This window comes from Argentina silus, assembly GCF_951799395.1.
Source record: "Argentina silus genome assembly, chromosome: 6".
Classification (NCBI taxonomy): Eukaryota; Metazoa; Chordata; class Actinopteri; order Argentiniformes; family Argentinidae; genus Argentina; species Argentina silus.
The window spans coordinates 22,918,913-22,940,059 of NC_139660.1; the positions used below are offsets into that span (position 1 = coordinate 22,918,913).

The 21,147-nt window shown below is 49.9% G+C and overlaps 1 protein-coding gene across 18 annotated transcripts in view; it reads left to right on the forward strand.

The window, feature by feature from the left end:
* The window catches only part of fryl (furry homolog, like), a 76,364-nt gene that overhangs the window by 46,609 nt on the left and 8,608 nt on the right, over nt 1-21,147 (forward strand). For 16 of the 18 annotated variants that reach the window (XM_083670958.1, XM_083670959.1, XM_083670951.1 and 13 more), the window contains 21 exons: nt 375-459; nt 561-673; nt 1,045-1,195; nt 3,557-3,660; nt 4,249-4,431; nt 5,141-5,354; nt 5,992-6,113; nt 6,232-6,419; nt 7,113-7,207; nt 7,370-8,025; nt 8,873-9,141; nt 10,042-10,182; nt 10,322-10,522; nt 11,145-11,306; nt 11,854-11,928; nt 12,065-12,241; nt 13,610-13,810; nt 15,204-15,395; nt 18,653-18,990; nt 20,375-20,582; nt 20,695-20,844. In XM_083670958.1, the coding sequence (XP_083527084.1) occupies nt 375-459; nt 561-673; nt 1,045-1,195; nt 3,557-3,660; nt 4,249-4,431; nt 5,141-5,354; nt 5,992-6,113; nt 6,232-6,419; nt 7,113-7,207; nt 7,370-8,025; nt 8,873-9,141; nt 10,042-10,182; nt 10,322-10,522; nt 11,145-11,306; nt 11,854-11,928; nt 12,065-12,241; nt 13,610-13,810; nt 15,204-15,395; nt 18,653-18,990; nt 20,375-20,582; nt 20,695-20,844 (4,025 nt within the window). The remainder of the gene's footprint in view (nt 1-374; nt 460-560; nt 674-1,044; nt 1,196-3,556; nt 3,661-4,248; nt 4,432-5,140; nt 5,355-5,991; nt 6,114-6,231; nt 6,420-7,112; nt 7,208-7,369; nt 8,026-8,872; nt 9,142-10,041; nt 10,183-10,321; nt 10,523-11,144; nt 11,307-11,853; nt 11,929-12,064; nt 12,242-13,609; nt 13,811-15,203; nt 15,396-18,652; nt 18,991-20,374; nt 20,583-20,694; nt 20,845-21,147) is intronic. The other 2 variants (XM_083670966.1, XM_083670953.1) reach the window with 1 other exon arrangement.

The following is a 21,147-nucleotide window of genomic DNA, read 5'->3' on the forward strand; positions in this document are numbered from 1 at the left end:
AGGGGAGGCCGGCGGAGGTAGACATCGGAGCCCCGTCCTCCGATTTCTACCTCCCGCCAGCCTCACTCTTGCGATAAAGCCCCTAGATTCTGGGTGATTTCAAATCCATTGTTCAATTCAGCCAATTCAAGTCGCACCTGTAAAAAAAAAAAAGCATCACACTCAATGATAATCCAAGACACCTCTCTCTTGTGTTGAAAAGCTTTTGATTTTAGTGCCTATTGCATAGCAAGAGATAATAAAACTTTTTTTTTAAAAACGCACCGACGCGTTCCTGCTCGCTGGCCTTTCTTCAGCTCCGTTTTTTAAATAAAATCCCGATGCTTTATGGAAGATATGATTGTCGACGGTTGAATGTTTGTCTCCTGTCACAGGGACCACCTCCAGCAGCAACACCATGGTGCCTGTCACTGAAGGACACCACGACACCAAGATGAAAGACCCCAACATGGAGGACAGGTAAGGACACACACACACACACACACACACACACACACACACACGTCACACACCTCCTTGTCCCACAGTGATCAGTACCGATGTGTTTGCCCTCCCTCCAGTTACACCCACCTGGACATCTACAGCGGGCTCAACAGTAACCTGAACCGCCAGCACCACCGTCTGGAGTCACGCTACAGCAGCAGTTCTGGGGGCTCCTACGAGGAGGAGAAGAGTACGAACACACACTCACTCACTCTCATATAGACTCACTCTCATGTAAACACACACACACTCACTCACTCACTCACTCACTCACTCACTCACTCACTCACTCACTCACTCACTTACTTTCATATAAACACACACACACACACTCACTACTCACTCACTCTCATATAGACACACACACACACACACTCACTCACTCTCATATAAACACACACACACACACACACTCACTCTCATATAGACTCACTCTCTCATATAAACACACACACTCACTAACTCACTCACTCTCATATAGACACACTCACTCACTGTTATATAAACGCACACACACTCGTCTGTCGCTCCACACGTCTGATGATCCACTGTTCTCTGCAGGTGACTCGATGCCGCTGTACGCTAACTGGCGGCTGAAGGTGATGGACCACAACCGTCCTGAGCCCCTCCCCTTCCCCCCCACAGGGGGCTGCTGGTCCCCACTGGTGGACTACCTGCCGGAGACCAACACCCCAGGGGTCCCCCTCCACAGGTCAACTCACACCCTCATATCATATCTTATATTGCATCGTTTTGTGATGTGTGGAGCACATAGTGGTACTGGTTGACTATGAGCATCACTGCACAAGTGCCGTTGTAGCAATAACGGTGTACATTAGACCATTAGCAAACACGAGTACAGCGCTCAGCGAACTTTATGACTTAGTCAGTAACACAGAAAACAAGCACCCAGAGGCCGCTGTTAATTGTGGTGGGCGATTTCAACCGAGCATCGCTGAAACAAGCCATTCCCAAACTTTACCAACACATCGATGTAAACACGCGTGCCGGAAGTATTCTCGATCACTGCTACACCCCCTTCTGCCATGCCTACAAACCCCTCCTCCAACCTCCGTTCGGCAAATCGGACCACTCCTCCATCCTGCTTCTGCCCGCCTACAGACACAAGCTGAAACTCGCTCCACCCACCGTGAGAACGACCCAGGTTTGGTCCAAGGAGACAGAGGCTGTTCTACAAGACTACCTGGATGACGCGGACTGGGAAATCTACCGCGAGATGAATGACGACATCCATGGGTATGCTTAAGGAGTCATGGGATTCATACAACACGGAATACAGGAAGGTTGTCCCCACAAAGACTGTCCAACTGTTTGCAAATCAGAAACCATGGATTAATTGCGCAGTCAGAGCTGCACTCACCGCGAGAGATACAGCCTTCAAATCAGGTGACATCACCAATGACAAGAAAGCCCGCTACGACCTCCGCAGAGTGATCAAGGTAGCCAAACGGGAATACAGCAATAAGATAGAGTAACAACTATGCAACACCAACTCACGCAGCATGTGGCAAGGGCTACACTCAGACTTCAAAGGGAGACCTGGCTGCGCAGCTAGTGTAGCTAGCTCTCTCCCGGACGAGCTGAATAGCTTCTACGCCCGCTTCGAGAACTCCCAACGCCACCCCAGCAGAGAGTACACACACCGCGGACAGCACTGCCATCACCCTGGTCATCACCGAAGCAGACGTGCGCAGGCAGTTAGGGCTAGTCAACATCCGCAAAGCGGCCGGACCAGACGGCATCCCAGGCCGGGTGATCAAAGTGTGCACAGCGCAACTGGCTGGTGTGTTCACGGACATATTCAACCTCTCCCTCTCCACAGGAATAGTCCCCTCCTGCTTCAAGTCATCCGCCATTGTCCCAGTGCCGAAGAAGAACAATGCCTAAACGACTGGCGCCCTGTTGCTCTCACTCCCATCGTGAGCAAATGCTTTGAGAGGCATGTCAAGGCCCAGATCTGCAGCATGCTCCCTCGCACCCTGGATCATCAACAATTTTTCTACAGGCAAAACAGATCCACTGGCGACACCATTGCCACCGCACTCCACTCCGCCCTCACCCACCTGGAGAAGAGGAACACCCACGTGAGGATGCTGTTCGTTGACTACAGTTCAACACTATTGTCCCCTCCAGGCTCAACACCAAGCTGAGAAACCTAGGCCTCAACCCCAGCCTATACGACTGGATACTGGACTTCACAGCTGACAGCTGAGCGCATCAGTGAATGTGAGTTTCCCTCCATCCAGGACATATACAACAAAAGATGTGTCAGCAAAGCCCGGAGGATCATCAGGGACCCCAGCCACCCCAACCATAGCCTGTTTGAACTGATGCCGTCCAAAAGACGGAGCCTCCTCCGGAGCCTCAGGGCCAAAACTCAGACAGCTAAGACTCAACAGCTACTTCCCCCAGGCCATCAGGCTCATGAACAAGCCTACCTCAAACTCTTGACTTTACCCCCAGCACACCCACAGAATGGGCTTCACTAGCACAGTCACTTTAAACAAACACCTCTTACACCAACGGCACAGTGCAATAACAATGACATTCCACTGACCCACTTTACTTTTTTTACTTTACTGTTTATACTGTAAATTGTGTCGTCTATTGTCTTATGTGTTTCCAACATCGTCACTGTCCAACTGTCTCACTTATCTGTACTATGTCACTTATTGTCTTTCCTTATTTCATTGCACTACTGCTTATTTGTATTTTTTGTATGTTGCATTGTCAGGGAACCAAGCCTAAGAATTTTACTCCCTGCACTTGTGTATGAGACGCAACAATAAACTTGAAACTTGAAGTACAGTGTCCCATTGTTTCTGCAAGGCAAAGCATATCTAGCTGTTAAATTATGTCTCTACTGTTTCACCAGACTGTTTACAACCAGTAATTGTCAGTCATTTGACTCTGGTCTCCACCCCACTTCAGCAATGAAGCCGATTGCCGTATCGTCAATCAGACAAATTGAATATATTGTCCCAACTCTATCTCCACTTCACCTCTGACCTCTCTCTCCCGGCTGACACTCTCCTGTTGTCCTCCCTTCCAGGTGTAACATTGCTGTGATCCTGCTGACTGACCTCATCGTGGACCACGGGGTCAAGGTGGACTGGGGCGCCTACCTGCACCTCCTGCTCCATGCCATCTTCATAGGTAACTGACCCTCTCACCTGTGTTCAGCAGGGTTAGGGTTGCTTTGACAGCATACACTTGCTTTTGGACACAGTTTCCCAGCCACACGCCCCACGGCTTCAACACTTCTATATTTGTATTTCTTATTTTCTTTTTTTTTTTTTCATATTCTTGACATGTTTCACTTTGAGTCCATGAGAAAGTTCTTCTTCTTCTTCTTCTTCTTCTTCTTCTTCTTCTTCTTCTTCTTCTTCTTCTTCTTCTTCTTCTTCTTCTTCTTCTTCTTCTTCTTCTTCTTCTTCTTCTTCTTCTTCTTCTTCTTCTTCTTCTTCTTCTTCTTCTTCTTCTTCTTCTTCTTCTTCTCGTATGAATGAATGCATTTTATTTGACCGTTTTAAAATACAATATGAAGTTTATATAAAGTTGCTCAACAGAGTGGACGAAAACCGATTGTACACACATACAAAATCACTGAGGATCAAAAAACACAAAGTCATAGGATGTATTTCCATGGAGGGCCTTGTTGTCAGCCAGGTGGCGAGAAGTCACCTGTCACTCTTTTTCTGTTTCACCTGTCGTCACCTGTGCGTGTGTGTTTGGTCCTCCCAGGGTTCGACCACCAGCACCCAGAGGTCTACGAACACTGCAAACGCCTGCTGCTGCACCTGCTGGTCGTCCAGGGAACCAACAGCAGCATCCAATCCCTGGCCTCGGTGCTGCTGCGCAACAGAGAGTACAACGACCCCAAGGTGCTCACGGTGAAGCCACCGCCCCAGGAGTTCAACCTCACAGGTCTGTTTACACTCTGGCCAAAGTCTCAACAGGGGACATTCCACCAGTGACACATAATCACAACACAAAGGGACAAGTGCAAAGATGTAACAAAGTACACAAACGTAGTGTTTTAAGTTAAGTTTAAAAGGCTGTGCAGTGGATGAATCTACATATATACAGTGTTATATGTTTAAAAACGTTGGAGTACTGAATGGTTGATATACATATTTACAGGGTTTCAGTTCAACTGTAATCACCATAATCACAGCAGTTGTATAGAACATAGACAGATAAGGCAGGCAGATCAGTCACAGTCCTTGCTTCCTTACGACCTCTCTCCTCCCCTCTGACCGTCTCCTCCGATGTGTTTTGAGAAAGAGCGGAGGAGAGAAGACTTCAGGAAACAAGGGAAAAAAAAGGACTTTAGAGATTTGACTTCTGTCTGTCTGTCAGAGAACAGGTTAGGTTATCTCAGAGCCAAGGTAGAGAGCCTTTTCTGTGTTGTTTAAGAATATCACTCCATCACTAGGGGGCAGCAACGAGCTGTGCTTTTATTTGCTCTTCGATCTTTATCATGCCGATCGGTATATGAATCTGGGCACAAACACACCATAGACGTGTCTCTTCCATCTACAGCACCTTTCGAGCTAGAAATACATTCCTACCGTGTGTGTGCTAACGTGTGTACGTGTGTGTGTGTGTGTGTGCGCGTGCGTCTGTCACACAGGAGTGTGTGACTTTGTGTCAGACTTCCAGCCCTCGCCCATGACCGACTCGGGCCTGAGCTCCAGCTCCACGTCGTCCAGCATCAGCCTGGGTGCCGGGGGGACCACGGCCCCCCCGCTCCTCCCCCACCTCACCCCCACCCTGCTCCAGGAGGTGGACGTCGCGGCCGAGCAGGACGAGAAGGTCAAGGCCCTCATTGAGTTTGTGACCTCCAGGTGAGCGGAGCTAGCCTGGCGCAGCCATTCTCTATACAGCCGTTAGCAAATGAGCTAGCACGTCCCACAGTCTGGGTACAATGCTTTAAAGTTGTCGGCATGTCAATGTTCCTAAAAGGGGATGGCTGTATGCTGATTGGGTGACCCCCCCCCCCCCCCCCCCTCTTTTTGGAATTGAGGTATCACCTTGGCTTGTTTACGCAGCCCCACACCTCTGAAGGCTGGCAGCTTTGTGCAGCTGCAGTGATTGCTGCGTTTTCCATGTGGATGTGTGGTGCCCCTGTGTGTGTGTGCGCCCCTGTGTGTGTGTGCGCCCCTGTGTGTGTGTGTGCCCATGATGCATTGTTTGTTTGTTTTTGTGTGATGTGCCATGATAACTAACATTTTCATCCGACCCATTGTATTTGGTCTCATTCTTGCAGCCATGTCTGAAAGGATGGGGGTATTGTTGAATTGCATGTGTTTGAGGTGTGTGTGTGTGTGTGTGTGTGTGTGTGTGTGTGAAAAAATACTATTTTTTTTGTCTTTGGGTGATGAGAAAATCATATTTTGCTGTGCTGTTTGCGTGTCATGGTGATAGTTCAGACTCCAAATGTCCTCGTCCTGATTCTGTCTCTTCTCATTGGTCGGTGTGCAGGAAACGGGGTCCACTGTGGAACCATGAGGATGTGTCCCCCAAGAACCCAAATATCAAGAGTGCTGACCAACTCAGTGTGTTCCTCCGACACGTGGTGACCGTCTTCAAACAGTCCCCTTCAGGTGTGTGTGTGTGAGAGAGAGAGAGAGAGAGCTCATGTCTGTTTATGTTCTAACCCTTCTGTTTGTGTGATACCTCTGTGTCTTGATGCTAAAGGTGTGTGTGTGTGTGTGTGTCCAGGTTTCCAGCTGGAGCCGCTGCTGAGCGAGGTGGCCCTGCAGACGGCTCTGTCCTGCTCGTCCCGCCACTACGCCGGGCGCTCCTTCCAGATCTTCAGGGCTCTCCGACAGCCTCTGACGGCCGCCACACTGTCCGACGTCCTCTCCCGCCTCGTAGAGACCGTGGGTGACCCCGGGGAGGAGGCACAGGTGAGTCCCCCCCCTTCCACCCCCCTCACCTTCATCACAACCACGATTACGGCTGGACAGATTAACCGATTCATCAAACAGATTCATCAACGAATGCTTGTCGTTGACAATTTTTCATGGGGAAATATAAATGGCGTTTCTACAGTATAGATGAGACCAAGGACACGGTCAGTCAAATGTAGCCAAGTAAACAAGTGATATATCAAGGGAGCTCGGTTCAAACAGTTCGCCGCCTTTTGTCTTAATATAAGGAACGGCAATCAGCATCTTTGATTTGTAGGCCATCAGTCTATTGTTGACTTGCGCCTCCCACTTATTGTTTAGGCTCCACTTTGAGTTTCTGGTCTAGAAATGTTTTTTTTTTAAATCTCTGACCACCTAAATTGAAAGGGTGACGAAATAAGGGCAAACAAAATCACATTTTCATTGGTAGATAAAAAAATTTTTTTAGGAGATTCATAAACGAATAGGAAAAACATACATCAAGGAATGATTTGACTGACGGTTGGAATATCTATCATACCAAGCACTGGTGTCAGATCAGACAGGGCAGCCGTATGAACATATCTGCCGCAGAGGGAGGAGTCTCCTGACCAGAGATCAGCGATGATCAGCAGTTGTGTCGGCGAGCGTCATGTGTCAGTCTCTCTGGGTATGTGACCTCTGACCTCTCTCTCTCTCTCTCTCCCACAGGGTTTTGTGATCGAGCTGCTGCTGACTCTGGAGTCAGGGATCGACACGCTCGCTGACACCGTCAAGAACTACGATCTCCTCACTGCCCTGGCACAGTAAGGAAGAAGCACTGACCCGTTTTATCTCTATACACCCCCACGTTTCTCTCTCTGTCTCTCTCTCTCTCTCTCTCCCCCTGACACACACACACCCACTCTTTCCAACCTCCTTCCGCTAACAGAAACACTTACGTCATCCTCTCTCTCTTGCTCTTTCAGGGCCTCCGCCCACGAGCACCTGCTGGGCGCCAAGTTCGCCGCCAACCGGAAGAGCACGGGCATGCTGAACATGGGCGGCGGCGGCCTCTTCCACCACGCCCACCACTACGGCCACGGCAGCCATGCCCGCTCCAACTCCCTCCGCGCCAGCCTGATGGGCGAGCGCAAGGCCGACCGTCGCCGTAGCAACACCCTGGACGTGGCGGACCGCTTGGGAGGTAGCCACGGCAACCTGGCGCGCACGCGGAGCTTGTCGTCGCTGAGGGAGGGCGGAGGGGGAGGGGGCGGGGGTCCGGGAGGGGAGGCGACGGCGACGATGACGGCGGCCGGCGCCCCTCCCGCGGACCCCTCCAACCTGATGGCCACGGTGTTCTGGATCGCGGCGTCGCTGCTGGAGTCGGACTACGAGTTTGAGTACCTGCTGGCGCTGCGGCTGCTCAACAAGCTGCTGGGCCAGCTGCCCCTGGAGCGGCCGGACAGCCGCGAGCGCCTGGAGAGGGTGCAGGCCAAGCTCAAGTGGTACAGCTTCCCCGGCCTGCTGCAGCTCTTCCTCAAGGGCTTCACCTCAGCCTCCACCCAGGAGCTCACCATCCACCTGCTCAGCAAGCTCATCAGCGTGTCCCGCCACACGCTGGTCGACCCCTCGCAGGTGGCAGGTGAGAGTACGGGTGAAACACGTCACTTTCAAGTGTCAACAATCAATACTTTAGTTTTGTTTTTGTTTTTTAACTAACGATACCTTTACGTAAAGTGTTACTGAGTTGGGGATACGTATACTGTTTACTGAGTCAAGACGGTCAAAATACATTTGAAAGAATAAAATAAAGGATCGATGACTTGTCATAGGGAGTCCTGTTATCTCAAGTGTTTCAAGTTACAAAGGAACATGTTGTCAGTTTTATTTTCCTACAGCTACGAGCATCCTCACATGTCCTGTAATGACAACACATCCTCTAGGTCACTTTATCTGGCAGCGTTGTTTTTATAAGACAGCATTTGTCGTTCCTTATCCAAGCTGCACGGAGGGCCAGAGCTCTTTATGCCATTTATGAAACGCCAAATCGTCCAGGGATGCCAAAAAAAGATCTAGCATTGATTTTAGGTGAATCTCTACTTGAATAAAGAACCATGTGCAGTGCTAGTGTCCCGTCTCATCCTTGGTCACTGGTACTAAATCCCCCTAGAGCTTGCATCTACGTGTCTAGACTTGTCTGTTGTTGTTGTTGTTAGAACTGGAGATGGAGTCTCTAGGCCAGTGATCCTCCCTCCTGGTCCTGGAGGGCCCCAGTAGGTTCCAGGTTCTTGTCCCAGCCTAGTACCGTCATCACACCTGATTTAAACTCATCAACTGATCTTCAGAACCTTGATGAGATGAATCATGTGTGTCCCTGCTGAGCTGGGGGGGGGGGGGGGGGGGACACAAGTCTGTAGTACTGAGGCTCTCCAGGACTCAATGCTCACGATTTGTTGTTAAATGCCTCTCTCTCTCTCCCTCCCTTCCAGGTTTCCCCCTCAACATCCTGTGCCTCCTGCCCCACCTGGTCCAGCACTTTGACAGCCCCACGCCCTTCTGCAAGGAGACGGCCGACAAAATCGCCAAGGTCTGCGCCGAGGAGAAGTCGGCCACGCTCTCCAACCTGGCCCACATGATGAGCCTGTACAGCGCGCACAGCTACTCCCGCGACAGCACCAACTGGATCAACGTGGTGTGCCGCTACGTGCACGACGCCTTCGCCGAGATCACCTTCAACCTGGTCACCTACCTGGCCGAGGTGAGGCCGCGATTGGGCCCTCTGTAGAGGTCGTGATAGGTCTCTGTAGAGGTCATGATAGGTCTCTGTAGAGGTCGTGTTAGGTGTCTGTAGAGGTCATGTTAGGTCTCTGTAGAGGTCGTTTTAGGTCTCTGTAGAGGTCGTTTTAGGTCTCTGTAGAGGTCGTGTTAGGTCTCTGTACCGGTCGTATTAGGTCTCTGTAGAGGTCATGATGGGTCTCTGTACCAGTCGTGATAGGTCTCTGTAGAGGTCGTGTTCGGTCTCTGTAGAGGTCATGTTAGGTCTCTGTAGAGGTCGTGATAGGTCTCTGTAGAGGTCGTGATAGGTCTCTGTAGAGGTCGTGTTAGGTCTCTGTAGAGGTCGTGATAGGTCTCTGTAGAGGTCGTGATAGGTCTCTGTAGAGGTCGTGTTAGGTCTCTGTAGTGGTCGTGATAGGTCTCTGTAGAGGTCGTGATAGGTCTCTGTAGAGGTCGTGTTAGGTCTCTGTAGAGGTCGTGTTAGGTCTTTGTAGAGGTCCTGTTAGGTCTCTGTAGAGGTCGTGAAGAGAATCAGATTCGGTTAGAACTTGATTACGTCGTGTAGGAATGAATGTTTTATTGTTGTCTTAAGTGACCCATCCCTTACAGGATCATTAGACACATTGCATATACTCAAATGATAGTACCACGACATGGTTGTACATAAAGGCACTTCCAGTGTATGTATGTTTCGAGCTTGATGTACTGTATAGGCTAGTCACCAGTTAGTTAGTTAGTTAGTATACCTCATGAACATGTTTGAGTTTGGTCAGTTGAACATTGATCTGCTGAAATAATGTTTTTTTAACAGCTGACTGGTGATTGGCTGTGAGAGCCTGTCTCTTCTCTCTAACCCCTTCCCCCTCCCTCTTTGACCCCTCAGCTGCTGGAGAAGGGCCTTCCCAGCATGCAGCAGTCCCTGCTGCAGATCATCCACAGTCTGCTGAGTCACATTGACCTGTCGACGGCGCCCGTCAAACAGTTCAACCTGGAGATCATGAAGATCATCGGCAAATATGTGCAGGTGACCCACTGTTATAGCCCTCACACACACACACACACACACACACGTCACGTGTCTCCTTTCAGAAGATGCAGGGGTGTGTGTGTGTGTGCTCCTCTCAGAGCCTGTACCATTCTCATCATGTGTGTGTTCCCCTCAGAGCCCGTACTGGAAGGAGGCCCAGAACATTCTGAAGCTGGTGGTGTCTCGCTCGGCCAGCCTGGTGGTTCCAGACGAGGTCCAGCGGTCCTACAGCGCCGAGTCCTCCGGCTCCCCGGAGATCGCCTTCACGCGCATCTTCAACAACTCCTCCAAGGAACTACCCGGGAAGACTCTGGACTTCCACTTTGACATCTCAGAGGTCCAAACACTTCACAAAATCATTTATTTATTAGATACATAAAAACATAACCATACGACCATCATCACAACAATATTTATTGTATGGTTATTAAAAACATGAGGTGCAGCCCTGTCTTGCTCTCCTCCCTCATCATTGTCTCATTCATCTTCTCCTTTCTTGCCCGATCATTTTCTTTTATATACATCTTCCTCCTCTCATTCTACCTTTCTCTGTTGTTCCACTTTTCTTCCCTTGTTTCTCTCAATCTTATTAAAAAATGTTTTAACTCACTCACTGCCAAAGAATTCCGGAACACTCACCACCTAGAGTGCCGAGTGTTTTATGTGGTATTGACCTAGCAACAATCCTGTGATTGGCTACAAAAATGAAGCATCATCATTTATGTATTTTTGGTAAATAAAGTCACCCTTGGCACTCTAGAATGTTGACCATTTGGGCAACTTTACTCACTACAAGCACTAAATAGAGTTAAACCTATTTATAGGTTTTTCAAAGATGTCCACAGGGTTGATACAGTATTGCAGATATATCTCACTTACCTTTTTCCTTGTTTAAGCATCAGTGTGTGTCAGACCTGTATGAACTAGCTGAGACGTGTGGTTTGGCTCTGCCCCCACAGACGCCCATCATAGGGCACAAGTACGGGGACCAGCGCACAGCGGCGGGGCGGAACGGGAAGCCGCAGGTGATCGCCGTGACCAGGAGCACGTCCTCCACCTCCTCAGGGTCCAACTCCAACGGCCTGGTGCCCGTCAGCTGGAAGAGGCCGCAGCTGTCTCAGGTACGCGACCACGGTGGTGAAGTTGGGGTTTAGCGTTAACACATCACATGTACCTGCTCTCCTATAAGTCGTGTGTTCAGTGTGTCCTGAACGTCGTGTGTTCAGTGTGTCCTGAACGTCGTGGGTTCAGTGTGTCCTGAACGTCGTGTGTTCAGTTCAGTGTGTCCTGAACGTTGTGTGATCAGTCCACTTGGCCTGTTCAGTCCGATCTGCCATCTCAACTGTCTCCCTCTCTAACCTTCTACACTCGATAAATATGTCCCAAAAAAAAAAAAATGTAAGGACTGCCCCACTACCAAAGGACTCGACCATTCTGTTACTATGGGGCTTTACACGCTACAGGGCTGACCTGCACTGTGCTGGCTCGGATGGATTATCTTTCACCTTTCCAGCAAGTAAGATGCGGAACCAGGCCAGCCGTACAGCTCAGCTCGCTTCAGCTCTGTAGTGTCAATTGGGGTTATGTGACTTGATATTACTGCCTGTTGCCTCATATTTTGTTTCGCTTTGACTAATAATGTTGTCTTCTTATCTGGTGTTATTTCAGAGGAGAACGAGGGAGAAGCTGATGAACGTTCTCTCGTTGTGTGGACCTGAGTCTGGAATACCCAAAAACCCTTCTGTAAGACCCCCCCCTCCTACTCTCAAACGTGTTCCAATCACTCGCGCTCCTCACAAAGACAGGAAGTAGGTGTGATATCCGTCACTTTCCTTGTTCCTCTGTGGTGCTATAACTGGGTATGTGTGTGTGTGCACAGGTGGTGTTCTCATCCAACGAGGACCTGGACTCGGGGGACCAGCAGACCAGCCTCATCCCCACGGTGGAGGAGGTGGTGAGGGAGGACGATGCTGTGGGTGAGGACGCCGGCAGCGAACAGCAGTTTGGCGTCTTCAAGGACTTTGACTTCCTGGATGTGGAGCTGGAAGATGCCGAGGTGAGAGTCAGGGACAGAGGAAATCATCACCTTCACTCTCCTACGTCAGGCACACACACACACACACACACCTCACTCTGTGACGTCAAACACACACACACACACACACATACACCTCTCCTACGTCAGGCACACGCACCTTTCTCTGTAACGTCAAACACACACACACACCCACCTCTCCTACGTCAGGCACACACAACTTTCTCTGTAACGTCAGAGACACACACACACACACACCTCACTCTGTAACTTATGTATGATCAAGGTTCATGATTATTTACGACAGTCTATTGACATCATATCAGTGAATATCCTAATTAATGACATTTGACAACAAATACCCATATCGTTCATATGTGTCCGTGATTGTGTGCAGATGCACATATGTCTGTGTGTGTGTGTGAGTGTGACTCCTCTTAACATCTGTGCGTGCGTGTGTGTGTGTGTGTGTGTGTGTTGGTACATCGTCTCCTCCTCCGTGTTCTCTAACTCTCCCTACTCTTTCTAACCCACTTATCTTTCCTCTCTTCCTGCCACAAGGAGTTGCAGGTGAGTCTTGGTTGGCCAGCGAAAGCTTCTCCAAGCTGCCACCCCGTCCCCTCGTGTCCCTTTGTCCGTCATGTGGTCGTTGTCACCCTATTAAATGCATCCACTGCGTCAGCCTCAAGGTGTTCGGTCAATAAAGTGTTGTGTTTTTGTTGTTGTTGTTGTTGATTTATGGTTAATGTTATCTGCCCTGGATTCCCTCATCCTTTGCATTTTTTTAATTTCTTTTGTAAGCTCTGCATCCCTCTCTGTCTCAAACCAACTGGGTTAACATTGGTCAAAACTTGAAAACCCTAAAGGCTGGTTTCCCGGACACAGATTAAGCCCCATCCTAGATTAAAATGCATCTTCAATGGAGAATTTCAAGTGAAAAAAATGTTTTTTGTGTGTCCGAAAAACCCGCCAAGATCACAAGAATGATCTCCTCCACAGCTTTTTAGATGCGGCATGTCGCAGGAGTGTCTTGCATCTGTCGTGTTTCCCTGTGTTTTGATTGGTCGTAATACACCTGCAGTCCATCGCACCATACACCATTGGGCTCCAATTAGCTTGAGGAAATGGTTTTCAATTTAGTCCAAAAATACCAAACAACTCCAAATACTCTATACTAGTTTTTGACTATCAGAGTTATATTAAACAGTCCGAAAATGACACGTCATGCAAACGCTAGTGGAAGTACTCAACTCCCATTGAATTATGTCTATGTTTTTTTGCTCACTCTAATCGCTGCCAATGTCTCAAAGCTTTTATGAGCCCTTAATGACCTTTTTGAGTGCGTTTTGTGAGTGTGTCTGACTTGCTGTTCCCTTGGGTCGCCTGCAGGGGGAAAGCATGGACAACTTCAACTGGGGGGTGCGTCGGCGCTCCCTGGACAGCATGGACAAAGGGGACACGCCCTCGCTGCAGGAGTGCCAGTACACGGGCAGCACGCCGAGCCTCAACCTCACCAACCAGGAGGACACGGACGAGTCATCCGAGGAGGAGGTACTGAGCGCTAGCCAGATTCTCATCCGTTCTGGCCTCGTAAGTCTTACCGACCCACGCCAGGGTGCCCCCCCCTCCCCCCACCCCCACCCCCGTCTCCTTGTTCCCCCGCGACCTCACACAGCCCTGCTGGCATGGTGGGTGTGGGTGAGGGTGTGTGTGTGTGTGTGTGTGTGTGTGTGTGTGTATGGGTGTGTATGGGTGTGTGTGGGTGTGGGTGTGTGTGCGTGGGGGGCTGAGCTGAGCCACTGTCGCGCCATGCAGGGTATACCGGCCCAGGGGCTAGGCGCTTTGCTTCCGCACTGGTTACCTACCGACACTCTTACCCCCGCCCCCTCGCCCTCCTCCACACACACAAACACACACACACACTTCTTCCCCCTCCAGTTTTAGACCCAGGCCACTACCCCCCCCCCCCCCCCCAATACCCTATCAGTTTTTTTTTTTTTCCCATTTTTTTTTTTTTTTTTTTTTTCCGGGTAAGTAAGACATTCCAGTCCAGCTTTATAATTTGCTTCGGTCACAGATATGGTTCACACACACATTAACAGGAAGACGAAATCCATTTGAAACCCACAAATCAATGGAAGTGCGTACAATAGGATCACCACAACTGGAGTAACAGCATGTTCCTTTTTGAGCTTGACCAAGTGTCATTGATTTCATCTCCAAACCTCTGGCTTGCCTGCCTTTTCTAACCTAACTCCTCTTTGCTTTGCTCTAAAATGCTAGTAAGCAGATCCCCCCCCCCCCCCCCCCTGCCCCCCGCCGTCTATGATATCAAACATATGCTGGTACACCACGAGCTGTTTACTGAGGATGTGTCCTCTTCCTCCTCCTCCTCTTCCTCCTATGTGCTTGGTAGTGCATTGTGAGAGCCAGCTTGCACCTCTAGGGTCCTTTCTGAGGCCCTCAGGCTGAAGCCAGTTTAGCTTGAAAGACTGTTTCAGATATTCACTATGACACTACAGAAAATTGAGCATGAAGCATGTGCCGACAGAATAATTCAATATATATATGTGTTTTGGAAAATATAACCAGAATTAATTGTAATCATGTCCGTAAAACAGCACGATTTTTTAATAGAATGGTAGCCCAAAAACCTCTTCTGCTCGTATTGAAAGAAATTAGGTCAAAATGAGGTGAACTAAAAAGACTAAACATTTTATTTTTTTGCACAATTGCCTTGGTATTCTTCAGCAAACACCCTACAAAAGTTCAGCAAAGAGAAGACGTTTAATTTTTCTCGAACTTATGTTTGAGGGCAGCTCCAGCAGATATCTTGGAGACTCAGATCAGACCAGATCAGACCAGACCAGACCTGATAACGTCAGTCATATTGAATTTTGGAAATGTGTTTCTACAGTTTCCGTATTCAGAAGTTAACCCCCTCCTTGTCCCCTGTCTCCCCCTCCCCGCCCCCTCCCCCCAGATGAACAGCGACTCTGCCACCGACGACGCCACGTCCAATCACGTGGAATCCCTGCAGCAGTCCCAGGAGTCGACCGGTAGCGCCTTGACGGAGGACCCCGCCGCCCTGCCCGTGCTCCTCCCCCGGCTGGACAGCGTTGCCTTGGAGATCGCCCTGGCCCACTCAGACAGCACCAGCAGCCAGCCGCCTGAGGTGCGACCAATCGGGAGCAGCAATAGACTCTGGTGCTCGGGTGCTTTCTAGGCTTAGCTTTGCCTCCTCTTATCTTTTTAATTTGCGCTTCTCTTAATTATCTGCGCCGTCTCGCTCTTCTATTTCACACAGCAGTGTATGTCAGCTCTGTTAGCCGCCGCTCTCCCCGTCTGTCTGCCTCTGCGGAGAGGACTGCATAGGGGGCAGAGGTCAGGGGCCAGAGTGCTGGCCCAGCCCTGTCCCCCCGCCTGCCTGTGTGATCTCTGGACTGGGCAGTAAGGGGCGCCCTCTCTGTTCTAGCGTCCCGCTCCGTCTCTCTCTCTCTCTCTGTCTTGTTGCACTGCTCTGGGGGTGTGGGACGCTGTGGGCTGGACTGCTCTCTCTCTGTCTGTCTCTCTCTCTCTCTCTCATTGGTTGCGTGGGTGCGGGGCTTGCTTGTGTAATTGGGGGAGATATATGGTTGTCCAAAGACAACTCACCTCAGGCCAGCTGTAAACTGCTCACTCCTCCATTTTGAATTTGGAAACCTGAACAGTGAAGTAACTGTGAACCCAAAAGCATTCAATGGCTGCTGAGCAATGAAAGGACACCAGCTCACCGTGGCACACCTCTATGTGAGTATGAGGTACGTTCTCGTACGTCTCCTACACCAGAGAATGCAGTCTATCAACACACGAGACAGAAGTTTTGAACGTAGACCACAGGACAGGACAGGACAGTGAGTGCATACACTTTTTGAAGAGCGGGATTCCCAAGCGGGAATTTGAACCCCCGTTTTTGGTTCTCGGAACAGAATGCTGCATTCAAGTGCTCCTCTGAAACTTGGGAGCTTCCCCTATGTTGACTCATTCCGAGATGGCTCCCAGTTGGAAATGTCCAGCTTTCCCAGTAAAGAGGAGCACTTGAAATGCAGCCTCAGGGGGGTCCCGGTCACACAAACTATGGAATGTGTACTTGTACTAACTATCCAACTAACATGCTGTGCTCTGGCCAGGCTGCTCACTAACATCATTTCTATATCTGTCTACTTCTACTAACGTGTCTAACAATGGTGAGTATATATAAATACTACGCTTGCTCAACACTTCCTCCACAACAGTGTTGGCATTTGCTGGGATTTGTAGTTCCCTGTTGTTCGTTGATGCCCAGAATGTTTTGTCTCTCACAGACACAAACTGTACCCTGGGGATTGTGTGAATGGAAGTGAGAGAGGGGTTCAGTGGGGGGGGGGGGGGGGGTCGGTGAGAATACCCTGTGTCTTACACATACACACACACACACACACACACACATCTGAATGGAGCTCCCTCTGTGAGCTCCATTCAGGCGTGTGTCTGGCCCATAGCCCATCATCATCATCATCATCTCAATATCAGCCCAAGGACATCGCCCCCCATCACAGTCCCCAGTAGCTCTTAGTGTAATGAGCCCCACAGATAAAACCATCAATACTCTTATTCATGCCCCCCCCCTCCCCTATCCTCTCCTCCCCTCCCCTCCCCTCCCTTCCCCTCCCCTCCACCACAGTCATCACCATCCACTCCACCCACTAAAAGCTTTCTGTAATATAGCCACTTGAGTCACCGTCTTCGTGGCGGTGACGGTGACTCACTGGCTGGCTGCCCAACCTCTTGTCTCTCTTCTAATGCATTAGACTCTTAAATAAAAGAAACAGGAGAAGAAAAAAAAGACTGAGGAAAAACACCAAGTACTTTCAGTTAAGATGTTTTCTCTGTCATCCTTCTCGCTGGACGTGCCTTGCATGAACACGGTTGTCTCAGACAATGGTTTCAGAGTTCCGTCTTGGATTTCCTTGTCCGTGTCGTGAGTCACGGAAGACTTCGGAGCACTGCGGACAGCTGGCGTGTCTCAGAGGACTGCCGATGTGTAGCTTTGTAGCTGTAGGTTTTTAGTACGATGGGATATGTAGTCTTCAGTATTACGATGTATGATGGCAGCTGGCTGCTGCATCTCGTAAATCCTAGAAGGTTTACAGTTGATGTTAACAATTGTTATTGTAGTTCTAACCAAGGTCGGAATTTAAAAGTTCCTAAAACTCCAAGGTAATCATTCCACGAACACATTTGTCCACCGTGCGTGTCTAAAGCCTGCCTCTCTTTTAGGAAGATTTATAGCAAGAATGTGAATTGACTCTACATATTTGTTGAAGTCTAAAATGTGTCAATTTCTCATTCTCTCAAGTAATCATTTAAATAATTAAATGCCTGCCGTTTTTGCCAATAGGTCTGACACATTAGAAACTTCTACAGATTTGATGTTTCAGTTTTTCATCCACAACTGACAGTGCCCTAGAAACACCCAAATACGTCCCCGAAAAATGAGTTCACGGGGTCAAAACTGCCCCTGGAGTTAATTTCCTACTCTGGTTCTAACACATGGTATTACACAATGATTGTGATGTATAGTTGTTTCTTGCTTTAGGCAAATGTAATTATTGTAAGTCGCTACGGATAAAAGCGTCCACTTAAATGACTAAAATGCAAATGGCCGTAGTCCGCCATCTCGTTTCCTTAACTAGTTTGCGGTCACAGTGTGATCCATAAATCTGCGGTTTATGGTCCCTTATGGACCGGTCAGACCACAGCAGAGTGCACAACATCTCGTCTGTCTGCTGTCTTGTTAGCTCTCTCTGCCTGTCGTCTGGCCCATGGTTTATTACCTTTTCAGGCCACAGTCTTTGATGGCGCAACCACGGCCATAGAACGATATTGAGCTCCTATTGATTTTCTTCTCTCGGAAAACTTTGGAAGTGTGAATATCTCTTAAATGTCTCCTTAAATTATTCTTAGTAAGAGTCCCTCTAGTATAATAATTTAGAAGAGTGATATTATTCTATTTTATTGATCGTGGCTGGTGATGTCGCTCTCCGTCTCGGGCGCACACGGATAAAGGTTAAGTGGGAGGTTCCTCACCTCAGAGCGGCTGTTGTTATGGTAACCAGCTAAACCTATTTCCGTAATATGCCGTTCAAGCGTTTTAACTCTGAATTTCGGAGTTTCCGAGATTATTTGCGTTTGAGTTATATTTCGTTTCAGACCGGGAAAGTCGGGTATAATTTCTGAACGACATTTCCCAGCTTACTCGTTCTGAGCACACGTGAATGCCGCATACCATCTCAGAGAATGTTGGAAACCCTGTTTGAAACCCTATCTCGTATCATTCTGTATGAACGAGTGTTTCCTCTACCCACCGACCTGCTCACGAGCTCCCCCTCCTGGCTGTGTTTGGTGCCGCAGGACACCGTGAGCATGACGGCAGCGGACGAGCTGAGCAGCAGCGTGAGCGAGGACACGGGGTTCGGGAGCTGCGCCCCCGCTCTGCCCTCGGACCACCCCGACGACCTCCAGGACTCCCAGGACCCCCACGACGACCTGGACCCGGCCCCCCCTCCCCCGCCGGCCATAGACACTCCACCGGGGTCCCTTTTTGAGGAGGAGGACCCCCCCCTCCCGGGCCTGCCGCACCTCCCAGACAGCCCCTGCGGGTCGGTGTGCGAGGAGGACGTGACGCTGGCGCTGAAGGAGCTGGACGAACGCTGCGAGGAGGAGGAGGCCGACTTCTCTGACATGTCCAGGTAAGGGAGGAGGAGAAAGAGGAGGAGAGGAGGGGTGGGGGGGGTCTCCATTCAGGTGTTTTTTAACTTCCGTTTGTGTTTACCTGTCCTGAGGTGGAGGAAAGGTATTCACTGCCTGTTGTTTGCCCAAAGTGTATTCAGGCCAAAGTGTTTTTCCTGAGGGTGTTATAAGGCCCTATTATGGAGTCAGGTGTGTGTGTGTGTGTGTGTGTGTGTGTGTGTCCGTGCTGCCTAGCCTCTGAGATAAACCATAGGAGCTGGCGTCAGAGGTGAGCTCATCTCTGGCACGGCTCCCATCTGAGATGGTGTGGGGGCTGGGGGGGCCGCGGGCATCTCTGTGAAGGTGGGCCAGCATTGGCTCCTCGTTGCCTCTAAACACTCTTCACGACTGAAGGTGGGCCAAGTCTGCCTAGAGGACAGTAGTCACAGCGGGGCTTCAAATCAAGTCTTAAAATGATGGCAGCAGAAAGAAACACACACACACACACACACACACACACACACACACACAAACACGCAGCCAAGCCCAGCTCGATTGATCGCTAGTACGAATGGCAGCCCTCCAAATGATCCTCTCTCTGAAAACGGAGGGGCTCTCTGAAAACGGGGTTGTGTGTGTGCGTGTGTGTGTGTATGTGTGTGTGTGTGTGTGCGCATAGAAACAGTGACTCAGCAGACTGTGTTTCGGCCTTGCTCTGTGTGTTGCAGCGTGTGTGTGTGTGTGTGTGTGTGTGTGTGTGTGTGTGTGTGTTAGATGCTCCGCTGAGATAGAGAGCTCTGCAGTCCTGTGTGGGACGGTAGTTCAGTGTGCTAGGCAGACGCAGCTTTGCTGTGCTGCAGGCAGACAGACAGACAGTGAGGGAGAAAGACAGACAGACAGAAAGAGAGAGAGAGAGAGACAGACAGACAGTCAGGGAGAGAGTCAGTCAGTAAGAGAGACACAGACAGACAGAGAGAGAGAGACAGACAGACAGAGAGAGGCGCTAGGTGAGGTGAGGATGAGGACGAAGACCGTGTCCTCCACGGCGCTCGGCAGCACGGGGATCAGATACTTCTACTCTGTGTGCTTCATCAGGCTGTTTGGTCCCACAGGCCTGTGAGTATAGCCCTGTGTGTGTGTGTTAAGACCGTAGAAGCTTCATATGTTTTTCTTCCCTATGGCACTGCAGTAGATTTCAGCTGAAACAACACTGCAGTAAAAAACATCTGCAGTGAGAGAGCAAGGAGAGAGAGAGAGAGACAGAGAGAGAGAGAGAAAGTGTGAGGATGTTTTGATTGCAGACAAAGTGAGGGTGTCTGAGTGCTTGTGCGGTCAAAGTGAGTTGAATCGTGTGTGTGTGTGTGTGTGTGTCAGTTCGGTTAAAACTGTCTTTGTGGTTTTCAGTCAGGATGAAGGCGAAACGGACGGCTTCCCGGAGACCCAGGCCTCTCCGCCCCCCTCGCCATTTCTCTCGGCCATCCTGGCCGCCTTCCAGCCCGTGGCCTACGACGACGAGGAGGACGCCTGGCGTTGCCACGTCAACCAGATGTTGTCGGACACCGACGGCTCCTCCGCCGTCTACACCTTCCACGTGTTCTCCAGACTTTTTCAGGTGGGGGGGGAGAGAGAGATGTTGTCATTGTTGTTGTTGTTGTTTACATGTATTTGTTGACATACTTTTTTTTGTGTGTGTGTGGTGTGTGTGTGTGTTGTCGTCCATTCAGAGCATCCAGAGGAAGTTTGGCTCCCTCACCCACTCGTCCGTGCGTTTCCTGGGCGACAGTCTGCAGCGAATGGGGAACCAGTTCCTCAGCTCCCTAGAGGTCATGACCTCGCGCTCCCAGTGCCCCACGGTGCTGCTGGACGCCGAGACGGTGAGTCCGCCCCCCGCGGCACTCTGGGAAATGCAGTACCACAGCTCAATTCCAAAACCTCGGAAGACAGGAGGAGGAGAACGGTCAATTCCATTTCAATTCAGTTCATTCAGGAAGAACGCTATATTTCAATCCTGTGAAAACAACATATTTCCTCGTTGGAAAGCATCGAGGAAATATGCAATTGGAATTCAGTTTACTCCTGAACTGAAATGGATTGAACCCCATCCCTGGTGACTAGGGGGGATAAAAATGCCTTGCTGTTTTAGTGATTGTATTGTGTCATCGTTTTTCAGCGTATGC